The sequence below is a fragment of the Phyllostomus hastatus genome, unplaced genomic scaffold (genome assembly GCF_019186645.2).
Source record: "Phyllostomus hastatus isolate PE091 unplaced genomic scaffold, TTU_PhHast_1.1 phas_scaffold_216, whole genome shotgun sequence".
NCBI lineage: Eukaryota > Metazoa > Chordata > Mammalia > Chiroptera > Phyllostomidae > Phyllostomus > Phyllostomus hastatus.
The window spans coordinates 8,253,883-8,270,229 of record NW_025334018.1 but is presented as its reverse complement, the minus strand read 5'-3'; the positions used below and the strand labels follow the sequence as shown (position 1 = coordinate 8,270,229).

The 16,347-nt window shown below is 40.9% G+C and overlaps 2 protein-coding genes across 2 annotated transcripts; both read right to left on the bottom strand.

Moving 5' to 3' along the window:
• Window positions 1–427: 427 nt before the first annotated feature.
• Window positions 428–8,006, bottom strand: LOC123804381 (histone H2B type 2-F). Its single transcript, XM_045816624.1, has 2 exons — window positions 7,464–8,006; window positions 428–652 (listed from the first exon to the last, which is right to left on the bottom strand). Exon 1 carries the CDS (start codon window positions 7,941–7,943, stop codon window positions 7,563–7,565), a length of 381 nt encoding a protein of 126 aa, XP_045672580.1. The 5' UTR covers window positions 7,944–8,006; the 3' UTR covers window positions 428–652; window positions 7,464–7,562.
• Window positions 8,007–8,902: 896 nt separating this feature from the next.
• On the bottom strand, window positions 8,903–9,317 carry LOC123804377 (histone H3). The gene has a single exon (XM_045816621.1). The coding sequence runs from the start codon at window positions 9,311–9,313 to the stop codon at window positions 8,903–8,905; it is 411 nt and encodes a 136-aa protein (XP_045672577.1). The 5' UTR covers window positions 9,314–9,317.
• Between the last annotated feature and the right edge of the window lie 7,030 nt (window positions 9,318–16,347).

Sequence of the window (16,347 nt, the reverse complement as noted above, 5' to 3'; positions counted from 1 at the left end):
TCATCATTTTTGTGAGTTACTGTAAATGGTATTGTTAGAAGGTTAAGAAGTAATTATTATCAGCCTCATTGTTATAATAGTGTAAAAACCGAAAGACCCTAAGAGAACTATACATTAAGCTTGGCAGGATGTCAAAAAAAAAAAATGCTGGAAGCTGAAACTCTGGGCCTCTATAATAAGGTTGTTCTTTAGGTTCAAACTTCTTTGTTAATGCACCCTAGCAGTAAAATGGAAGCCAACGCAATTGTTTGCTGTCCTTCCTTTAGTCCTCATTTCTTGCTTCATTTCTAAATATGGGGTCAAAATCCCCAACAGGTAAGTAGCTCATCTCCCTGCCTTCCCCTCTCATCTCCATATCACACTAAGCACGCAGTACTCCTTAACCCTTAGAGAGGGTAAAAAACAAATTGTGGAGAGGGACCGTATGTTAAAGGGAGAGATTCCCAAACATGTTATGTGAGTTACTGGAGGTAAAATATCTCTAAGAAATACTAGAAATAATTGGTCTACACATTCTGGAGAAATAAATTTCCCACAGGCGGTGCTCTCTGAGAAGATAATTTAACTTGGAGGAGGTATTGACAGGATCCCCAGTGACACAGCAGTCGGGTGGAGTCTGGCTGTGACTTCTTCTGGAAGGGCAGAACAAAGCCTTGAAGAGAAGAAATAGGTATTTACAACAAGTTTCTAAGTACCATATTTACTTTAGAAAATAATCGTTTTCTAACTTTAATTGAATCACATGTTAAAGTTTCCTAGGCTTTGGGCACAATAAACTGGAATTGAAATCTTTACCCTACACTTAATAGCTCCTTAAGCTGCAGTTTCTTACCCCAATTTATCTCATTCCACTTCGAAATCTTGTGTTGTGACTCCATAATATTTAATGTTTACAGATGATTTGTTTGTACCAAACACTTTTATTTGCCTTGCAGGGGTTAACAACTTGGTATCTCGTGGTGTCATTGCCTCATAATATAAGTAGGTGGCTTTTAATCTTTTATCATTATCTTCATCAATTTTACATAATATAAAATTGTCTCTCCCCTCAAAGTCTGGTAAAATTGTCTGGGCCTGGTGCTTTTTTAAGGGTAGCTATTTGCCTATCTTCAGTGTCTCCTATAGCTATACTTTATTCAAATAGTCTATTTTTCTTAGGGCAAATTTGATCATTCCTATGATTTAAAATATTTGTATATATTTGCAAAAATGTCTATCAAAATATACATACCAATTTTAATATCTCCTACGTCTCATGTTGCTGATAGTTGCATACTGTTTCTCTTTCAGTACTAAATTTACTGAAGAATTAACCCTTTCATTTTCTTTCAAAGAACCAGATTTTTGTTTTATTTTTTTTATAATTTTTTTTTTAAGATTTTATTTATTTATTTTTAGGGAGGGAAGGGAGAGAGAGAGAGAGAGAGAGAGAGAGAAACAGAAACATCAATGTGCGGTTGCTGGGGGTTATGGCCTGCAACCCAGGAATGTACCCTGGCTGGGAATTGAACCTGGGACACACTTTGGTTCCCAGCCTGCGCTCAATCCACTGAGCTATGCCAGCCAGGGCGATTTTTGTTTTATTTCTTCATTCTATTTTAGGGGAGTAGGAAAGTATAATCTATTCCATTGATTTCTGTTTCTTTCCTCCTTTATTAGCTTTTCAGTTCAAAGCTTAATACACTATTTTTAATAGTTCTATTTCCTCATAAGTAAAATTTAAAGCTATGGTTTTCTTCTGATCTCTTAGCATAGGTTTTAATATATGGTGCTCTATTTCTAAAAAGTGTTCAATTTTATTGTGATGTCCCTTTTAACCCATGTGCTTTTCTTTAATAGTATAGATCAAGGAGAGCATTTTCAGTTATTTCACTGCCTTATGATTAGTAAATATATCTTGCATGGTTTCAGCTTTTTCAGCACTTGTTGAGCTTTCATTTGCCATCTCACACATGGTTCGTTTCTACCGGTATTCCATGTGAATTTCAGAATTATGCACTTTTTTCCACTTTAAATATAGTTATGATTAATCTTGGTAACTGTGTTCTTCAAATCCTGTACATCAATGAGTTTTAGTCAACTTGATCTGTCAGTCCCTGAGAAAGGTATATCTATATTAACATATAACCACTGATTGTTAATTTATTAAAAATCTTTGTATGCACATTCATCTGAGTATATGCATGGGTGTATGTCTAAGTTATGAGCAAACAATTTATGATCACATACTGGGATTGCTGCTTTTGGGATTGAAATATCCCTCTTCTAGTGCTTTTTATACATATACATATATGAGGTCTGTCTGGAAAAAGTCCAGCCATTGTTAATATAGTGAGAACCATTTTCACGACATTGATGAAACCTGGCACCCAAGGAGAGTGCACTGGAATGCACATGCGTAAATAATGGCAACTTCACTGTACTAGTCAGTGGGGGCAGTAGATGCCCTTGAGGGAGCATGGGTACTGTGTGGCTGTCACAATTAATCTGCATCAAATTTCACATTAAGCTTGAATATTCCCCTACAGAAACTATTTGGATGATTCAGAAGGCCGCAGCTATGGGCAACTGGTGATTGGCAGCTGCATCACAACAACATACCTACTTGTTCCTCACGTCTTATGCACAGTTTTTTAGCAAAACATCAAACCACCCAGGTGACTCAGCTCCCTTACAGCCCAGATTTGGCACCCTGCGACTTCTGGCTTTTCCCAACACTAAAATCACCTTTTTATTTTTTATTTTTTAGATTTTAATTTATTTATTTTTAGAGAAAGGGGAAGGAAGGAGGGAGAAAGAGAGGGAGAGAAACATCAATCAGCCCCTTCTCACTCCCAACTGGGGACCTAGCCAACAACCCAGGCATGTACCCAGACTGGTATTCGAACCTACAACCTTCTAGCACAGGCTAGCACTCAGTCCACTGAGCCACACCAGCCAAGGCTAAAGTCACCTTTGAAAGGGAAGAGATTTCAGACCATCGATGAGATTGAGGAAAATACCATAGGGCAGCTGATGGCAATTGGGAGAACTGTGTGAGGTCCCAAGGTGCCTACTTTGAAGGGGGCTGAGGCATCATTGTCCTATGTACAGTGTTTCTTTTATCTTCAACAAATGTCTCTATTTTTCATATTACATGGCTGGACATTTTTTGGACAGACCTCATATGTTGTTTATATATATTTAAACCTATGCTTTTCTAACAACTTCTAGAGTAATAATCTCTGTATCCTCTTCCTGAATATAATGTAACTCTTACTTAGCTTGTTCATTTCTTTTCACTCTTGTCAACCCATGATAACATGACCTGGAATTTGAATTCCGGATTTAAAAAATAAATAATACCCCTTTGGGGAGGAGTAGCCACACCAAAAGATGTCTGTATTTGAAGTCACTCTAATAGTTTTGAGCTCTTGTTTCTTCAGAACAGTAAAATGTGGAGCAGAGAACATAAATGTAAAATATTTTGTAATCACAGGCTTACCTAAACAAAAATCCTAAAATCTAAACTTGAATTACTAATCAAAACAGAGAGGAAATTTCAGTACAGACCTGGTAGATTCAATAAATCAGTGCTTCCTGTATGGCCCTGATTATCGCACTGGTACCTGTATCTGACCTCACAACACTTTACATCTGTCATTTATGGCACATTTCTTTTTAAATTTGTATTGCAGGTAGTTTGGTATGTGTATCATATCTTGTTAGTTGAACCTTTTCTGATTCATCTTTCTCCTACCACCTGATTTCTAATTTCTCAGTAAAGTTACTCCATTATAAAATTAGCTAGATGAATAAAGACCAGTTTTTCTAAGACTGAAACAATTTTTTTAGAATTTAAACTTACTTATATTTAGGAAATATTTCACTGGACACATGACCACCTTTGCTTCTGGTATCCCGTATCTTCCTCTTAGAATTTTTTCTTATTCTTGCTGGAATATAACTCCAGAAATTCTTTCAGAAGGGTCTTAAAAGTTACCCACACTTAGATGACAGTTTGATTGGATATAGAAATTTAGTTTCTAAATTATTTTCCCTAGATTAAAAAAAAATACTGTTTTATTATCTTCTTATGTATACAGCATTGCCCAAATAAGAAGTCTGATATAAACTTGATTCCTATTTCTTTGTAAGAATTTTCTCAGGGTGCCATCTCCTTAACTCTTGCATTAGGAAATTTATCATTAGGTCTCTAGGTGAAGGTCCTTTTAATTCACCTTTCTATGCTCAGCATTTCATGGGACCTAACAGCCTGAAGATGTATGTAAATATGTATGTGTATAGATTCTGTGAAATAGTCTTTAAAAAAATTCTGCAAGAAATTTTCTGTATGGCCACTTAGGCTGCCCACTGCACAACTTTGGGGACACTAGTCACAAAGTTTATAATTTAAATAGCTCCAATTTAAACACTGTTCGGTAGACCTGAATGTTGTTTCTTACATTATTTTTATTCTTTCCTTCTCACATTCTTATTGGATAAATTCTGTAACATCTGAATCCATCCATTTAACTTTTTTTCTTATTTTCTATCTTTATATCTTTTTATGGGCCTTTGGGGGAAGATTTCTGGGCTTCATCTTTCAGGTTCTGCATTTTCTTGTAGCCATTCCTATTCTAGTTTGAATTCAATTCTGTTGTTGAATTTTTGCATCGATAGCCACACTTTAAATTTCTAAGATCTTTAAATAATTGTTCTTGAACTTTTCTCCCATCTGCCAACTTTTTTTTGGGAGGGGGGTCAATTTTCTCTAAATTAGAGGTGGAAGATGGGAGAAATGCAGCACGTGTTTAGTGCATGACCTTAAATCAGTAGATACTACCACTGGTACATTAGAGATGCAAAAACTGGCCTATCGCTCAACAGGACTTCCTGCTATTGACAACTAACATTTGAAATGTCCATTGTCAAGTCTAAGCATTTTTATATGTATTCATTTACCTTTCATAAAAGCATTATGGAGTAAGCATTACTATTACCCCCAATTTAAAGATGAAGACACAAACGGAGAGAAACCTGCCTTAGTCTCACCGATACAGAGACGGGCTAGACTACAAACCAGGTGATCTGTCTAAAGAGCCTGCATGACTTTGGGATCACTCTTAGAAAATGTACCCATTTTAAAATGAAATATTTGTCTAAAAGTCATCACAGAAGATTAAACTCATTTTTAGAGATTTCTACACATACCACAGACCATTTACTAATCCTTGAAAAGATGACTTTACCAACCTGGATGACATTTGACCTGACCAGGCAAACCAGTGTCTACGCTTGCACTGCTTGCTTTCTGGACCTCTAATTTAAAGCTCCTCATCTTAATTCCATCCCCCTTTTTTGTCTGCTGAAATGCCCCTCCCTCCTCATCCTTCTTTACAGCATTGGAAAAGCAGCACTTCACACTGGGCTGCAAAAGCTCCATTCTAGTCTCATGTTTTGGCCACAAAGCTACATTGGCTGAAGGGAAGCTATAAAATGCCCTACTTTATCTGCCTCTCTCAGGACTTTTAAATCCCTAACACGAGTTTTAACTGGGTCAATTATTAAAGGCACTTAGAAGAGTGTTCCTGCTTAAAGGAGCAAGAAAAAATGAAGGAACAGTATAGGCAGATTTATTGGCATACTTGAACCTATCATCCTCAGATCAATTTGGGTTCTATATCCATGGTCTGGGGCAGTCAACAAACTTTCAGTGAGAAACTGTTTTATAATTGGCACTGAGATGGGCTCTGTGGAAGATTCTAAGTACCCAAACAAGAAAAACAATGAAAAAGATCTGGAACAAGGCTACACAGTTCACAAAGCTACACGGGCGTGAATTCATTGTGCAAGGAACAAAACCTTAAGAGGAAAGGACAGACTTCCCTGTGAACTAGAGCAGGATGGGAAGGCTTTACAGAGGGAGATTTGAACAAGATTCTAAAGAACTAGCATGTAGCAGGTTGATAGGGTTTGAATAGTCTGGAGGGCAACTGATTACAGAAAAATGGTATGATTGAAACCCAGAGAGATGTTTAAACTGTATAAAATGGAGGACTGGTGGAAATGAGTAGCTGAAGTTTTGGCCAGTTGGTAGGTCTTTAGTTTCAGGATAAGGAATTAGGGTTTAATCTCAATGGATAATTAATGATAGCTTTTGATTAAGTGAGCAGATTGGCAATGCTCTAACACTTCAAAAGACTGAGAAATACTGTACTAGTACTTAAGAAGAGAGCATCCAGACTTCAACATCCTAGGTGAGACCAGACGTAACTCTTAGTTTGTGTAGATAGAAGATAGAACACCTTGGCCCTCTCATTTCTTGAGTGAATTTTCCTATCATAAGATGACTCACTGAGAAGCCCAGCTTACCAGTGAAAAGAAATATTACAGTCCAATTTATACAACTTTTAACTGGATGTAAATTTGAGCTCTTAAGTTGTAATTTAGTAAAATTCACTTTAAGCACAAGATCATCATGGAAGTTCCTCCAAATTTGTCAAGGATGGCCTCATTTCAAGGCCTATCAAGTGAATTGGAAACGAAGACTTTCCTTTGCCTTGAGGGTGGATTTGGTAAAACATCGACAAGCCTTTGTCAGAATTAGTCTTGAGTTATGCAAGTTTTGAACAGACAGGTACTTAAAAGCTCACCCCACGTGTTAACTGTGGACTTTTGTACATCATACCCCCAAAAGCCTGAGAAAAACAAAACACCTGGGAACACTAAAAATGACCTCCATTTCTACCTCATCAGGAAACTTCAGGAGAGGCACCTGGAAATATCTCACAAGCACGAAGGTGGTTCTTTTCCTGCCGAGATGTGAAGTCTGCGTACTGCTCAGCTCTCACCAACAGTATTGGTTGGGTAGGAGCGAGGGAAGACTTGATCGAAGTCTGTAAATTCTGAATTTGGTTTTTGGGCTTCTCACACTACACAGGAGGGGCTACATTACGGACCAGATTGTTTACCGACCGTTCTAGGAATTACAGGATATTTACCATAGCAACATGCTTGACCTCTACCCCCTAAACTCAGGTAATTAGTATCCTTTGCAAGTAATGACAAGCATGTGGGCCTCTGATTATTGCCAGATGGCCCATGGAGTGGGGGACAAAATGCCTGGTAGTTACTGAGCAAGGAAGGGTAAATGGCTAGGTCTGGACTCATTGGTTTGACTTGTATAATGTTAAGTGGAGGTCTCCATACACGCTAAGAAAAAGCTCCAGGACACTTGAACACGCTTAGGGACGCAGGGAGTGTCAAGAGCCCTCACCACTCGTGTCCTACGAAACGGCAATGCAATACTCCGGGTTCTGTGCATTTCTACTAAAATGCCAGTTAAGTACCTACCTAAACTGAATTACTTAGTAACAGACTCCTGGTTTTAACAAGCCAACTAGCCTTTATCACGATCCCAATCTTGCCCTAAACCGAAACACCCTGACCATGAGCCTAACCCACTTAACTAAAAAGCTTACCAATCTCACCAGCGTTTACAGCCACTTCTTGTAATTGAAGTGGCTCTGAAAAGAGCCTTTGGGGTAAAAAGTAGCTGTTGTGTTGCTTCCTGTGCACTATTACTTCGAGCTGGTGTACTTGGTGACCGCTTTGGTGCCCTCGGACACGGCATGCTTGGCCAGCTCGCCCGGCAGCAGGAGGCGCACGGCCGTCTGGATCTCCCGGGAGGTGATGGTCGAGCGCTTGTTGTAATGCGCAAGACGGGAGGCCTCACCGGCGATGCGCTCGAAGATGTCGTTGACGAAGGAGTTCATGATGCCCATGGCCTTAGATGAGATGCCGGTATCCGGGTGAACTTGTTTCAGCACTTTGTACACGTACACAGAATAGCTCTCCTTTCGGCTGCGCTTGCGTTTCTTGCCATCCTTCTTCTGCACTTTCGTAACAGCTTTTTTAGAGCCCTTCTTAGGAGCAGGAGCAGATTTCGCAGGATCCGGCATTTCCACGAAGTAAACCACCACTCAACAATAGAACCAACCGCGAGTACAGCCGAGTTAGCTGCGCGCTTCTTATAGAGCCTACATGCAAATGAAGACTCGCACAGTACAGAGTTTTCATTGGTTGATTTCCAACAGTGGCGTCATAGAGGTGGAGCCCATGTAAATAAGATACTGCTCGCTCTCCCTCTATGGTCATTAAACAAAAGTCTTGTTAACCAATCAAAATGTCCCATTTCACACTAACCGGTAAATTATGTCGTGATAGTTTCTAGTTTGGGGGTCTTGTTTGCTGTTGGCTTTCACTTTCCAGGTAGACTAATGTATGAAAGATCTACAGCGCTGGGTAGACACGTTAAGTATCTTATTCTTGCAGTTTTGCTCTGTGCGTTTTATTTTGAACTTCCAGGTATTATTTCCCTGAAGCTCCCTTTCTGGTTTGCGCCACCTGTATGTTGTCCTGCAGTGAGGAACATACTAAAGTAAAAATTGGATTTATATACTTCTTAAGCAACCAACAAAAGGCTTAGAATTTTTTTAAGTAACTTGTCTCTACTCACGCCCGTCTTCGGGATTTTACACATCTAGGAGCTCATTACAATGTCTGTTACCCCATTCTTATCAGTTAAAATCCTAACGAACTACCTGGGAAACAAAGATCTTAAGCTAACACCCAGCGTGGCTCCAGAAACCACAATTTAAAACCTGGACAGCCCGAAACTACTTTTGCTTCCCAAAAGGTGTCAACTTCTGCATTCATATTTGCTTTGCTAACATTTTGAGATAGCACCGTTGAAAATGTTACTGGTAAAACCAAATCAGGATTTTGATAAACATCCCGTTACCCACAACACTGGCGTATGATGTGATACGGCGTAACTGAAAACCCGTTACAGCGCTTTTCAAGAAACCGTGGGTGGCTCTGAAAAGAGCCTTTGTATGTTTGCTTAAACTACTACGCTTTAAGCCCGCTCCCCGCGGATACGGCGAGCCAGCTGGATATCTTTAGGCATGATGGTCACTCGCTTGGCGTGGATGGCGCACAGGTTGGTGTCTTCAAAGAGCCCCACCAGATAGGCCTCACTCGCCTCCTGCAACGCCATCACCGCAGAGCTCTGGAATCGCAAGTCAGTCTTGAAATCCTGCGCGATCTCGCGCACTAGGCGCTGGAAGGGAAGCTTGCGGATCAGCAGCTCGGTCGACTTCTGATAGCGCCGGATCTCGCGCAGCGCCACGGTGCCCGGGCGGTAGCGATGCGGCTTCTTGACGCCGCCCGTGGCCGGCGCGCTCTTGCGAGCCGCTTTGGTGGCCAACTGCTTCCGCGGGGCCTTACCGCCGGTCGACTTGCGCGCGGTCTGCTTAGTACGCGCCATAATGCCGCCGCTTTTATTCTAAGTGTCTTAGACAGGCTTATTTATACACATAACCTCGCCTTGATTGGGCCAGAAAGCTACTAGGAATTTTCAGAACTGTGATCTCATTGGCTAGAATTCAATCCTTACTGGGATAGAAGAGTGTTACACTAATCTCTATAAAAAGATCTTCCCTTTAAACTAGTGTCATTCTTTTTTTTTTTTCTTTTTAGGTTTTATTTATTTATTTTTAGAGAATGGAAGGGAAAGAGAAAGAGGGGGAGGGAAACATCAATGTGTGGTTACATCTCACACGTCTCCTACGGGGACCTGGCCTGCAACCCAGGCATGTCCCGGGAGTGGGAATCAAACCAGCAACCCTCTGATGCACAGGCCCACACTCAATTAACTGAGCTATACTAGCCAGGGCTAAACTGGTATAATTCTTATAAGAACACACTACAAAGTGGTTTTGCACATTGGAGCTTATATTTTAACAGGTTTCTTAGAAATACAAGCATGCCCTCACATGGGCTCGGTGGCAGCCTGTATTTCCAGCCATGAGTTACTGTAACTCCTTTCCCATGGTTAATAGTTACTCAGTGCCTGACACTGCATTAAGCACATTATGACAGGTTCAACAAAAACAATAGTTAATGGAAAGAACCAAAAGTTTAATTTGCATTTACCTGACTTCAGAATCCATGCAAGGCCTATGCTGACCTGGTAGAACTTGCAGAGTGGAGTCTTCGGCCTTTCTGTAGCCTTTTCCCGCTGGAATGCCGTTCCCTCCTCAATCCATTTGAATGACCATGTAGGTCTTACAGATGAAACCTAAATCAAGGAAGATAAAACCAGAAATATTAAGTCCTCTCTTACAATGGTGAAGAGTTTCTAAATAGTCCAATTACACTTCAGTCTGACTAAAAGTTAGATTCAAAACAAACTATTCATGGATTACTAAATTGCCAGCATATGTCCTTCACTAAGGCGTTTTCTAATGCTTAAAAGCTTTCTCTACAAGGAAATTGAAGATCAAAGACCTTGTCATTATTTCATATGCTTTGAAGTATTGCTCAGAAAATTGCATGTCATAAAACAGCACTCAGGTAAGGTTACCAGTGCTTAAAGTTGTAGTAAATATAAAACTTTGAAACAGCTGCCTATTTTATTGAAAGAGCACTGAATCCAAACCTTGTAAAAACTCAAACCTGAGAACAAAAGTAAGCCAAAAAAGCCTACAACTTACCTTGATGTCAATATGGATGATTATCTTCCTGCTTAAGTCAAAGTGAAATGAGTGATTGTGAGGGAATTTCCTGAACACTAAACACAATGTAGCAATTTGGTGTGTTTGTATCTCCAAGAGCTCCTGGGGCAGCAGCAATTGCCTATTCTAGAGAAAAGATCTTAAAATGTCTTGCAAAAGTACACCTGATGTAAGTGGCTGTTACCCCTTCTTGTGGTGGTTTGTAACAATGCCTTACATCTATAGAGCACGAATCAGTATTTTCAAATTCTTCTCTATACACCATCACATTTAATCACAATTCCATGAAATAGAAATAACTAGGCTTGCATAACATTCTAAAGTAAGAGAATAAAATGATAATCGATTTCCAGTTTCCTCAGACTTGGGGTACCTTTTAAAACTCTGATGAACTTTCCCGTCATGTAATCACATCACTTAATGTTTCTCAAACTTCTTCCACTGAACTATTCCAATCAGAAAAAAACTATGGCATCTAGATGACAACCCAAAGCAGCTCACCCCAATGTCACATTTCTTTGCGATGTTTTCTGGGGGGGTTTTTTGGGTGGGAGGTTGCTCTTTTTTTAAAATGTATGCACTATTGGCGATGTATGTGCTTTATATGAAAAAAAAAATTCTCAAGCTGTGTATTCATATAGAATCCAAAATCATAGGATTTACTTTACCTTTAGAACATAGCAAGGAAAATTCCAAGACTCTTTCTCTGGCTTCATGATGAAATTGTATAAGAATTTTTACTTCTCAGAAAAGAGATGCAAACTTAAATATTAATTCCAGGGCAATAAATCAAATACAACAATCAGAATAGTCAGCTTCTAAGAGGTATATGTGCTCCCAGACAGGGGCCAGCCTGGAACCAGTCTGCCTCAGGCCGGCCTGTAGTGTGTGAGTTCGTGACTTTGAGTAGGAAAGATTTCACGACGGGAGTCCGGGTGATTCTGAGAGTACATTTATTAAGGCTGGGACAGTAAAACAAAGGAAGGACTTAGGGTGGAAGAAGTAACAGGAGAGAGCCGAGGTGGTACTCTGCTTTGGCTCCCCAGGAGAGTTACAGGAAAGGTGTGGTGAGCCAGCAGGGCTGCTTTTAGCTCCCAGGAAGTGAGAGAAAACCAGGGGGCTCGGAGACAGGACCAGGGGTAAGCCCAGGTCCAGCTGTGGCTGCCCGGTGATCCCCTGGCTGCAAGTCTCCTGGGGACCCTCGGAGTTTAGGAGGAACTAAAAAGTTCATGCACAGGGCAGGGCAGGGGCGTGCTCTACAGCTAGCCGCCCCGAGTCTTTGCCCTGAAGGCTTTGCATCTTTTTTTTTTTCTGTGGGTGGGAATCGTAGGGGAAGTTGGCAGCAGAACATTCATCAGCTTTTCAGGTGCATTTTTCATGCTGATGTGTCAAAATGAGCACATACAGGGGTGTGGGAATATTCTTTGGTCTGTTACACTGTTTTACTTTGATCTTGGGTCTGTCTGGATTTTAATGGTGTTTTTGTTATTTGTTCCCCTGACTTCATCTGTCCTTAGTTTTAACTGGCACAAGTGACATTAACTGGGTCTCTGTTCTCTCTTTTCCCAGACCAGAGAGATGTCAGCTAGGTGTTCTCTGGTTAGGGAGGAGAGATATAAACCATTCACTCCCAAGTATCCTTGGTTCGGGGAGAAAAGGTTGTGGGGGGGTTCCACCCACAGGCCCCCCGCCCCCCACCCCCCACCCCGGCTGCCACAGAGGAGAATAAGTCATGATCTGCTTGGGGAGGAAAGGTGGTCGATCTCTCAAAGGAGAAAGGTCAGAAGCCTTTTCCTCAATGGCCTTTATTGGGTTCGTTTGCACAGAATTCAGGTAAAGCTCATTAATCATTGCCAGGAAGTAAGGATCAAACAACAGATAAAGAACTCTGAGGGCCTATTTTGAGTCAGGGTCAGATAGCTAAAGAGCTGTAAAACTTTGAGGAACAAACTTACTTCGTGTTTGGACCCTTATCATTTAATTGAGAGCATTCTAAACAAAGCAGGTTTCACAGGATTTTACATATTCTTTCTTAGGCCTGATTGCCTAGGGAACCCACCCTTTCCAGCACAGGGCTGCACCACCCTCTGTCATTGTTTCAGGCTTAGGTGGAGCAAGGGAAGTAAGGCAGCCAAGAGATTAGGAGATTTTCTCACAGACAGAATGAGGACTCAGGCTTTGTCAAAGCTGAGGGGCGAGGGTACATCACCCCCTTTTGCTGTAGCCCTCAAAATCCTTCCCTGGGGCCTCCTGCATGATCGTGCCTTTCTTAGATCGTTCCCCCTTGGGGAATCTTACTGGTCATTGGCTAACTGACCAAGCATTGGGGGCCAGTTATGGATGAAATAAAAGGCACAGAAGCGGTGCTCCTGCCAGGGAGATAAGCTTTTGTCTCCTTGCTGGCTTATGGTCCAAGGTCACCCCCTCAGCCTTAGCCTTCGGGGGTGTTACAGCTTCTGAAACCAGGCAAGGCAGTTCCCAACAGAAGGTCTTGCAATTCACCAGCTGGCTATTAGTTGCTTAAACTGTTTGGCCTTGTCTAATTTTCTCATCTCAGTTTCCCTATCCTACTTACTCAGGAATTTTCCTAGCTTTTCACCATACTGTCACATAGGTAACACTTTTCAAAATATAACAACCTGTGACGTATGGTTCCCTTAGAAATCACTTTTAATAACAATGCAGGTCCATGTCAGTTCAGTTTCACCTAGTCTCCACATTGGTAAATATAATGGTATTTCAGTGCTATTTCTCTATAACTACTTTATCAGAAGCAAGTTTATAATGCAGAAGAACCTTTGCTTTGCTGCAGCTGTGGGGAGGAGGGAATTTTTTTCCTAATACTTCTGAAGTTTCTTTCGATATAATTAATAAGAATCGGTAGTTTCAAGATTAGGCACTGAAATTTTATTATTCAGTACTACGAGGATGGAAACACAGGCCTGAGAAGCTTCAAATTTACCTTAGGAAATAAGCAGGCAAAAGAAAATATTTTATAGGTGAATTATTAGGCTCCTAATGTGCTATATGTTCATAGGTTTGTTGTCAATACAAAAGTAATGGACTAAATTAAAATATGTGTTCCAGGAAGACAGTTTGTATTTCATCTTTGATTCAAGTACCCCCAGGGCTTCAGATGCCACCAAGATGAGACCAGATGCCGGATACCCTTCCCTGAGTGGCCTGCAGCCCTGGGCCAAACTGAGAAGCCATAGGATTTTGAGCTTCTTTTATTATCACATTCTGAGATGGTTCATTCCCTTAACATGCTGTTCATTGGATTAAAAACTTCCGCTTTACTTAAAACACTACTGCCTGCACTATACAGTGAAGTTTTCCTCCACCCTCTTGGGGTCCCTGGCTGGATCTGAAAAAACAGATTAACAGGAAAAAACACACACACAAACTTATTTCATATGTGTTACATGACACAGAAGTCTTCCTAAAGAAATGAAGATCAGAGAAATGAACTTATACCTGAGTATTTTTATGCAAGGTTGAATGAAGCGTGGGCAGTCGAGTAAAAATGAGACCGGTTACGGAGCATGAGGTACATATAGTAACCTGGGGGGAACAGCAAGGTCTGTTAGGACCCTTCTGTGTGTCCCTTTGCCTTTAAAGATAGGGATGCTCCTTTCCTCTGGATCTAGGGAAAGCATCTCACATAAGAGGGTTTTATGACCTGTTTCAGGGGAGAAAGTCCATGGGAAGACCATATTCAAATATTTAATATGGAAGGCCATATTCAAATATGGAAGGCCATATTCAAATATTTAATATGCTATAATAGGCCATATTTTGAGGTAGCATGTCCTGTACCCCGTCAGTGGCAGAATATGACATGCCTAAAATATGCCATTTGGGCATAAGGATTATTGTGAGTTACAGGCAATTGAAAAACAGCAAGTGCAAAGCTAAGAGAAACCTCAGACAAAATGTGTTAAACTAACCCTTACCTTCCTGGTCACTTTCCCACTGTTAATGCGCCAATTCAAACCCTGTTGTCATGTTACGTTTTCCCAAGTGACTAGTCTGTGTCCAATTCAGTACGTAAGTGTTCAGCTCTAACCGAGGCTATGATCCTTCAGTTCTTTATGAGGGCTTCCGTGGCAAGTAAAACTTACAGTGCTTAAATGTGTGTGCTTCCTCATGTTAATGTCTCCCATCAGTTTAATTCTCAGGCCCAGCCAAAAACCCTAACAGCAGAAGTGCAATTTCACCTTCCCTATAGCAGCTACGAGTTTCATGGGGTGCAGAACATGCTTCCCCCAAACATTCCACTTTGGTAAACTGATTTTGAGCTGAAGGAACTTGAGAAACAGCCAGTGCAGGAAGGGTCCTCTGACCTGCCCCTTTTATCTAAAAGTAACTCATAAAATTTCCCACTTGAGAGATACCCTTTCAGTACCAGGAAGAGAAGAATATTCATTATATCAGAGACATGGAATTGACATCAAAATGGAGCTGTACAAACCAACACCTTGAATTCTGTGCAAATGAACCCAATAAAAGGCCATTGAGGAAAAGGCTCCTGGCCCTTCTCCTTTGAGAGATTGGCCATCTTTCCTCCCCAAGCAGATCATGTCTTGGTAGACTTATTCTCATCCATGGTGGCCGGTGGGGGGAGGCCCTACGGGTGGAGCTCCTGCAGGCGGAGACCCCCCACAACCTTCTCTCCCCAACCAAGGATACTTGGGAATGAATAGTACTAAAATAACCCATATCTTCCATGACTTCCCCCCAGATGTATCCTAATTGTTGTCCCACTACTGGCTGTCCCAGCCCCAGCCTCAGAATCATGGTTTTGTTTTAAAAGGGATGTACACACTTTGGGACCCAATGGGCTCTTCAGGTCTTAATTTCCTTCTGAAGGCTACTGTGTACAAATACAAACATTAAAATTTGTATGCTTTATTCCTTTTTATCAGTCTTATGACAGTTTAATTCTTCAGCCCAGGCAATTGAGTTTTGAGGGAGGGGGGATCTATCTTTAGGCAGATAAGGGAAGTTCAAAGTCTGTCCTGGCATTTGTTTTTTTAAGCACCTATGGCTCAAAAAAATCAATATACCAAAGCAGCATTTTGGTTTGGCATGTCCTGAACCCCTAGTCTTATTTTGGGGTGGCATCTTCTACTACCCTTCAATATCTGAGAATTTCAAGGTGTTGTTTTAAAACATGTGATGCACAGTGGTATCATTCAGTGAACAGAGAAAAGGGGTAAGGGTGAGGGAACAAATCCTCTCAGCCCCCATGGCAGTTGCACCTTAGAGATTTTCATTTTAAACTTTGATTTTTGGAGAGTTTGAGTTTTGAGTTTAGAATGAGTGAAGAGCAACCACTGGGATGGATGTACAGATCTGAAGCCTAGAAGTCTGCATAAAAATAGATTTGAAATTCATTACTATACATTGGCATACAGAAGGTATTTAGAGCCAAAGGAGAGATGAAAGAAGGCATGTAAGATGTTTAAGTGAATAAGTAAATAAGTGAAGTAAAATAATCCTTTCTTAGAGAAACTGTACTTTTTTATAATGGAGAAACCACATCTTCCCATGGGTTTGCCTACACAACGCCCTGGTAATGAGCATGGTATCAGTAAGGGTCCCAACCAATTTCACAGGGCAGTTTCTGGTAATGACTCAACGTGGAGCAGGTGTCCTTCCTCATGCGAAACCCATTTCAGCAAACTTTTGGGCTCTGTGTGGGGCCTCAATTTGAAAACAAAATCTTGGCTGAAAAGAGTCGATTTTAGATCTCGAGTTACAGAATATCGTTGAATCTTCT

Excerpts from the sequence above, each read along its gene's own strand:
- LOC123804381 (XM_045816624.1), bottom strand. The coding sequence starts at position 7,943 with ATGCCGGATCCTGCGAAATCTGCTCCTGCTCCTAAGAAGGGCTCTAAA.
- LOC123804377 (XM_045816621.1), bottom strand. The coding sequence starts at position 9,313 with ATGGCGCGTACTAAGCAGACCGCGCGCAAGTCGACCGGCGGTAAGGCC.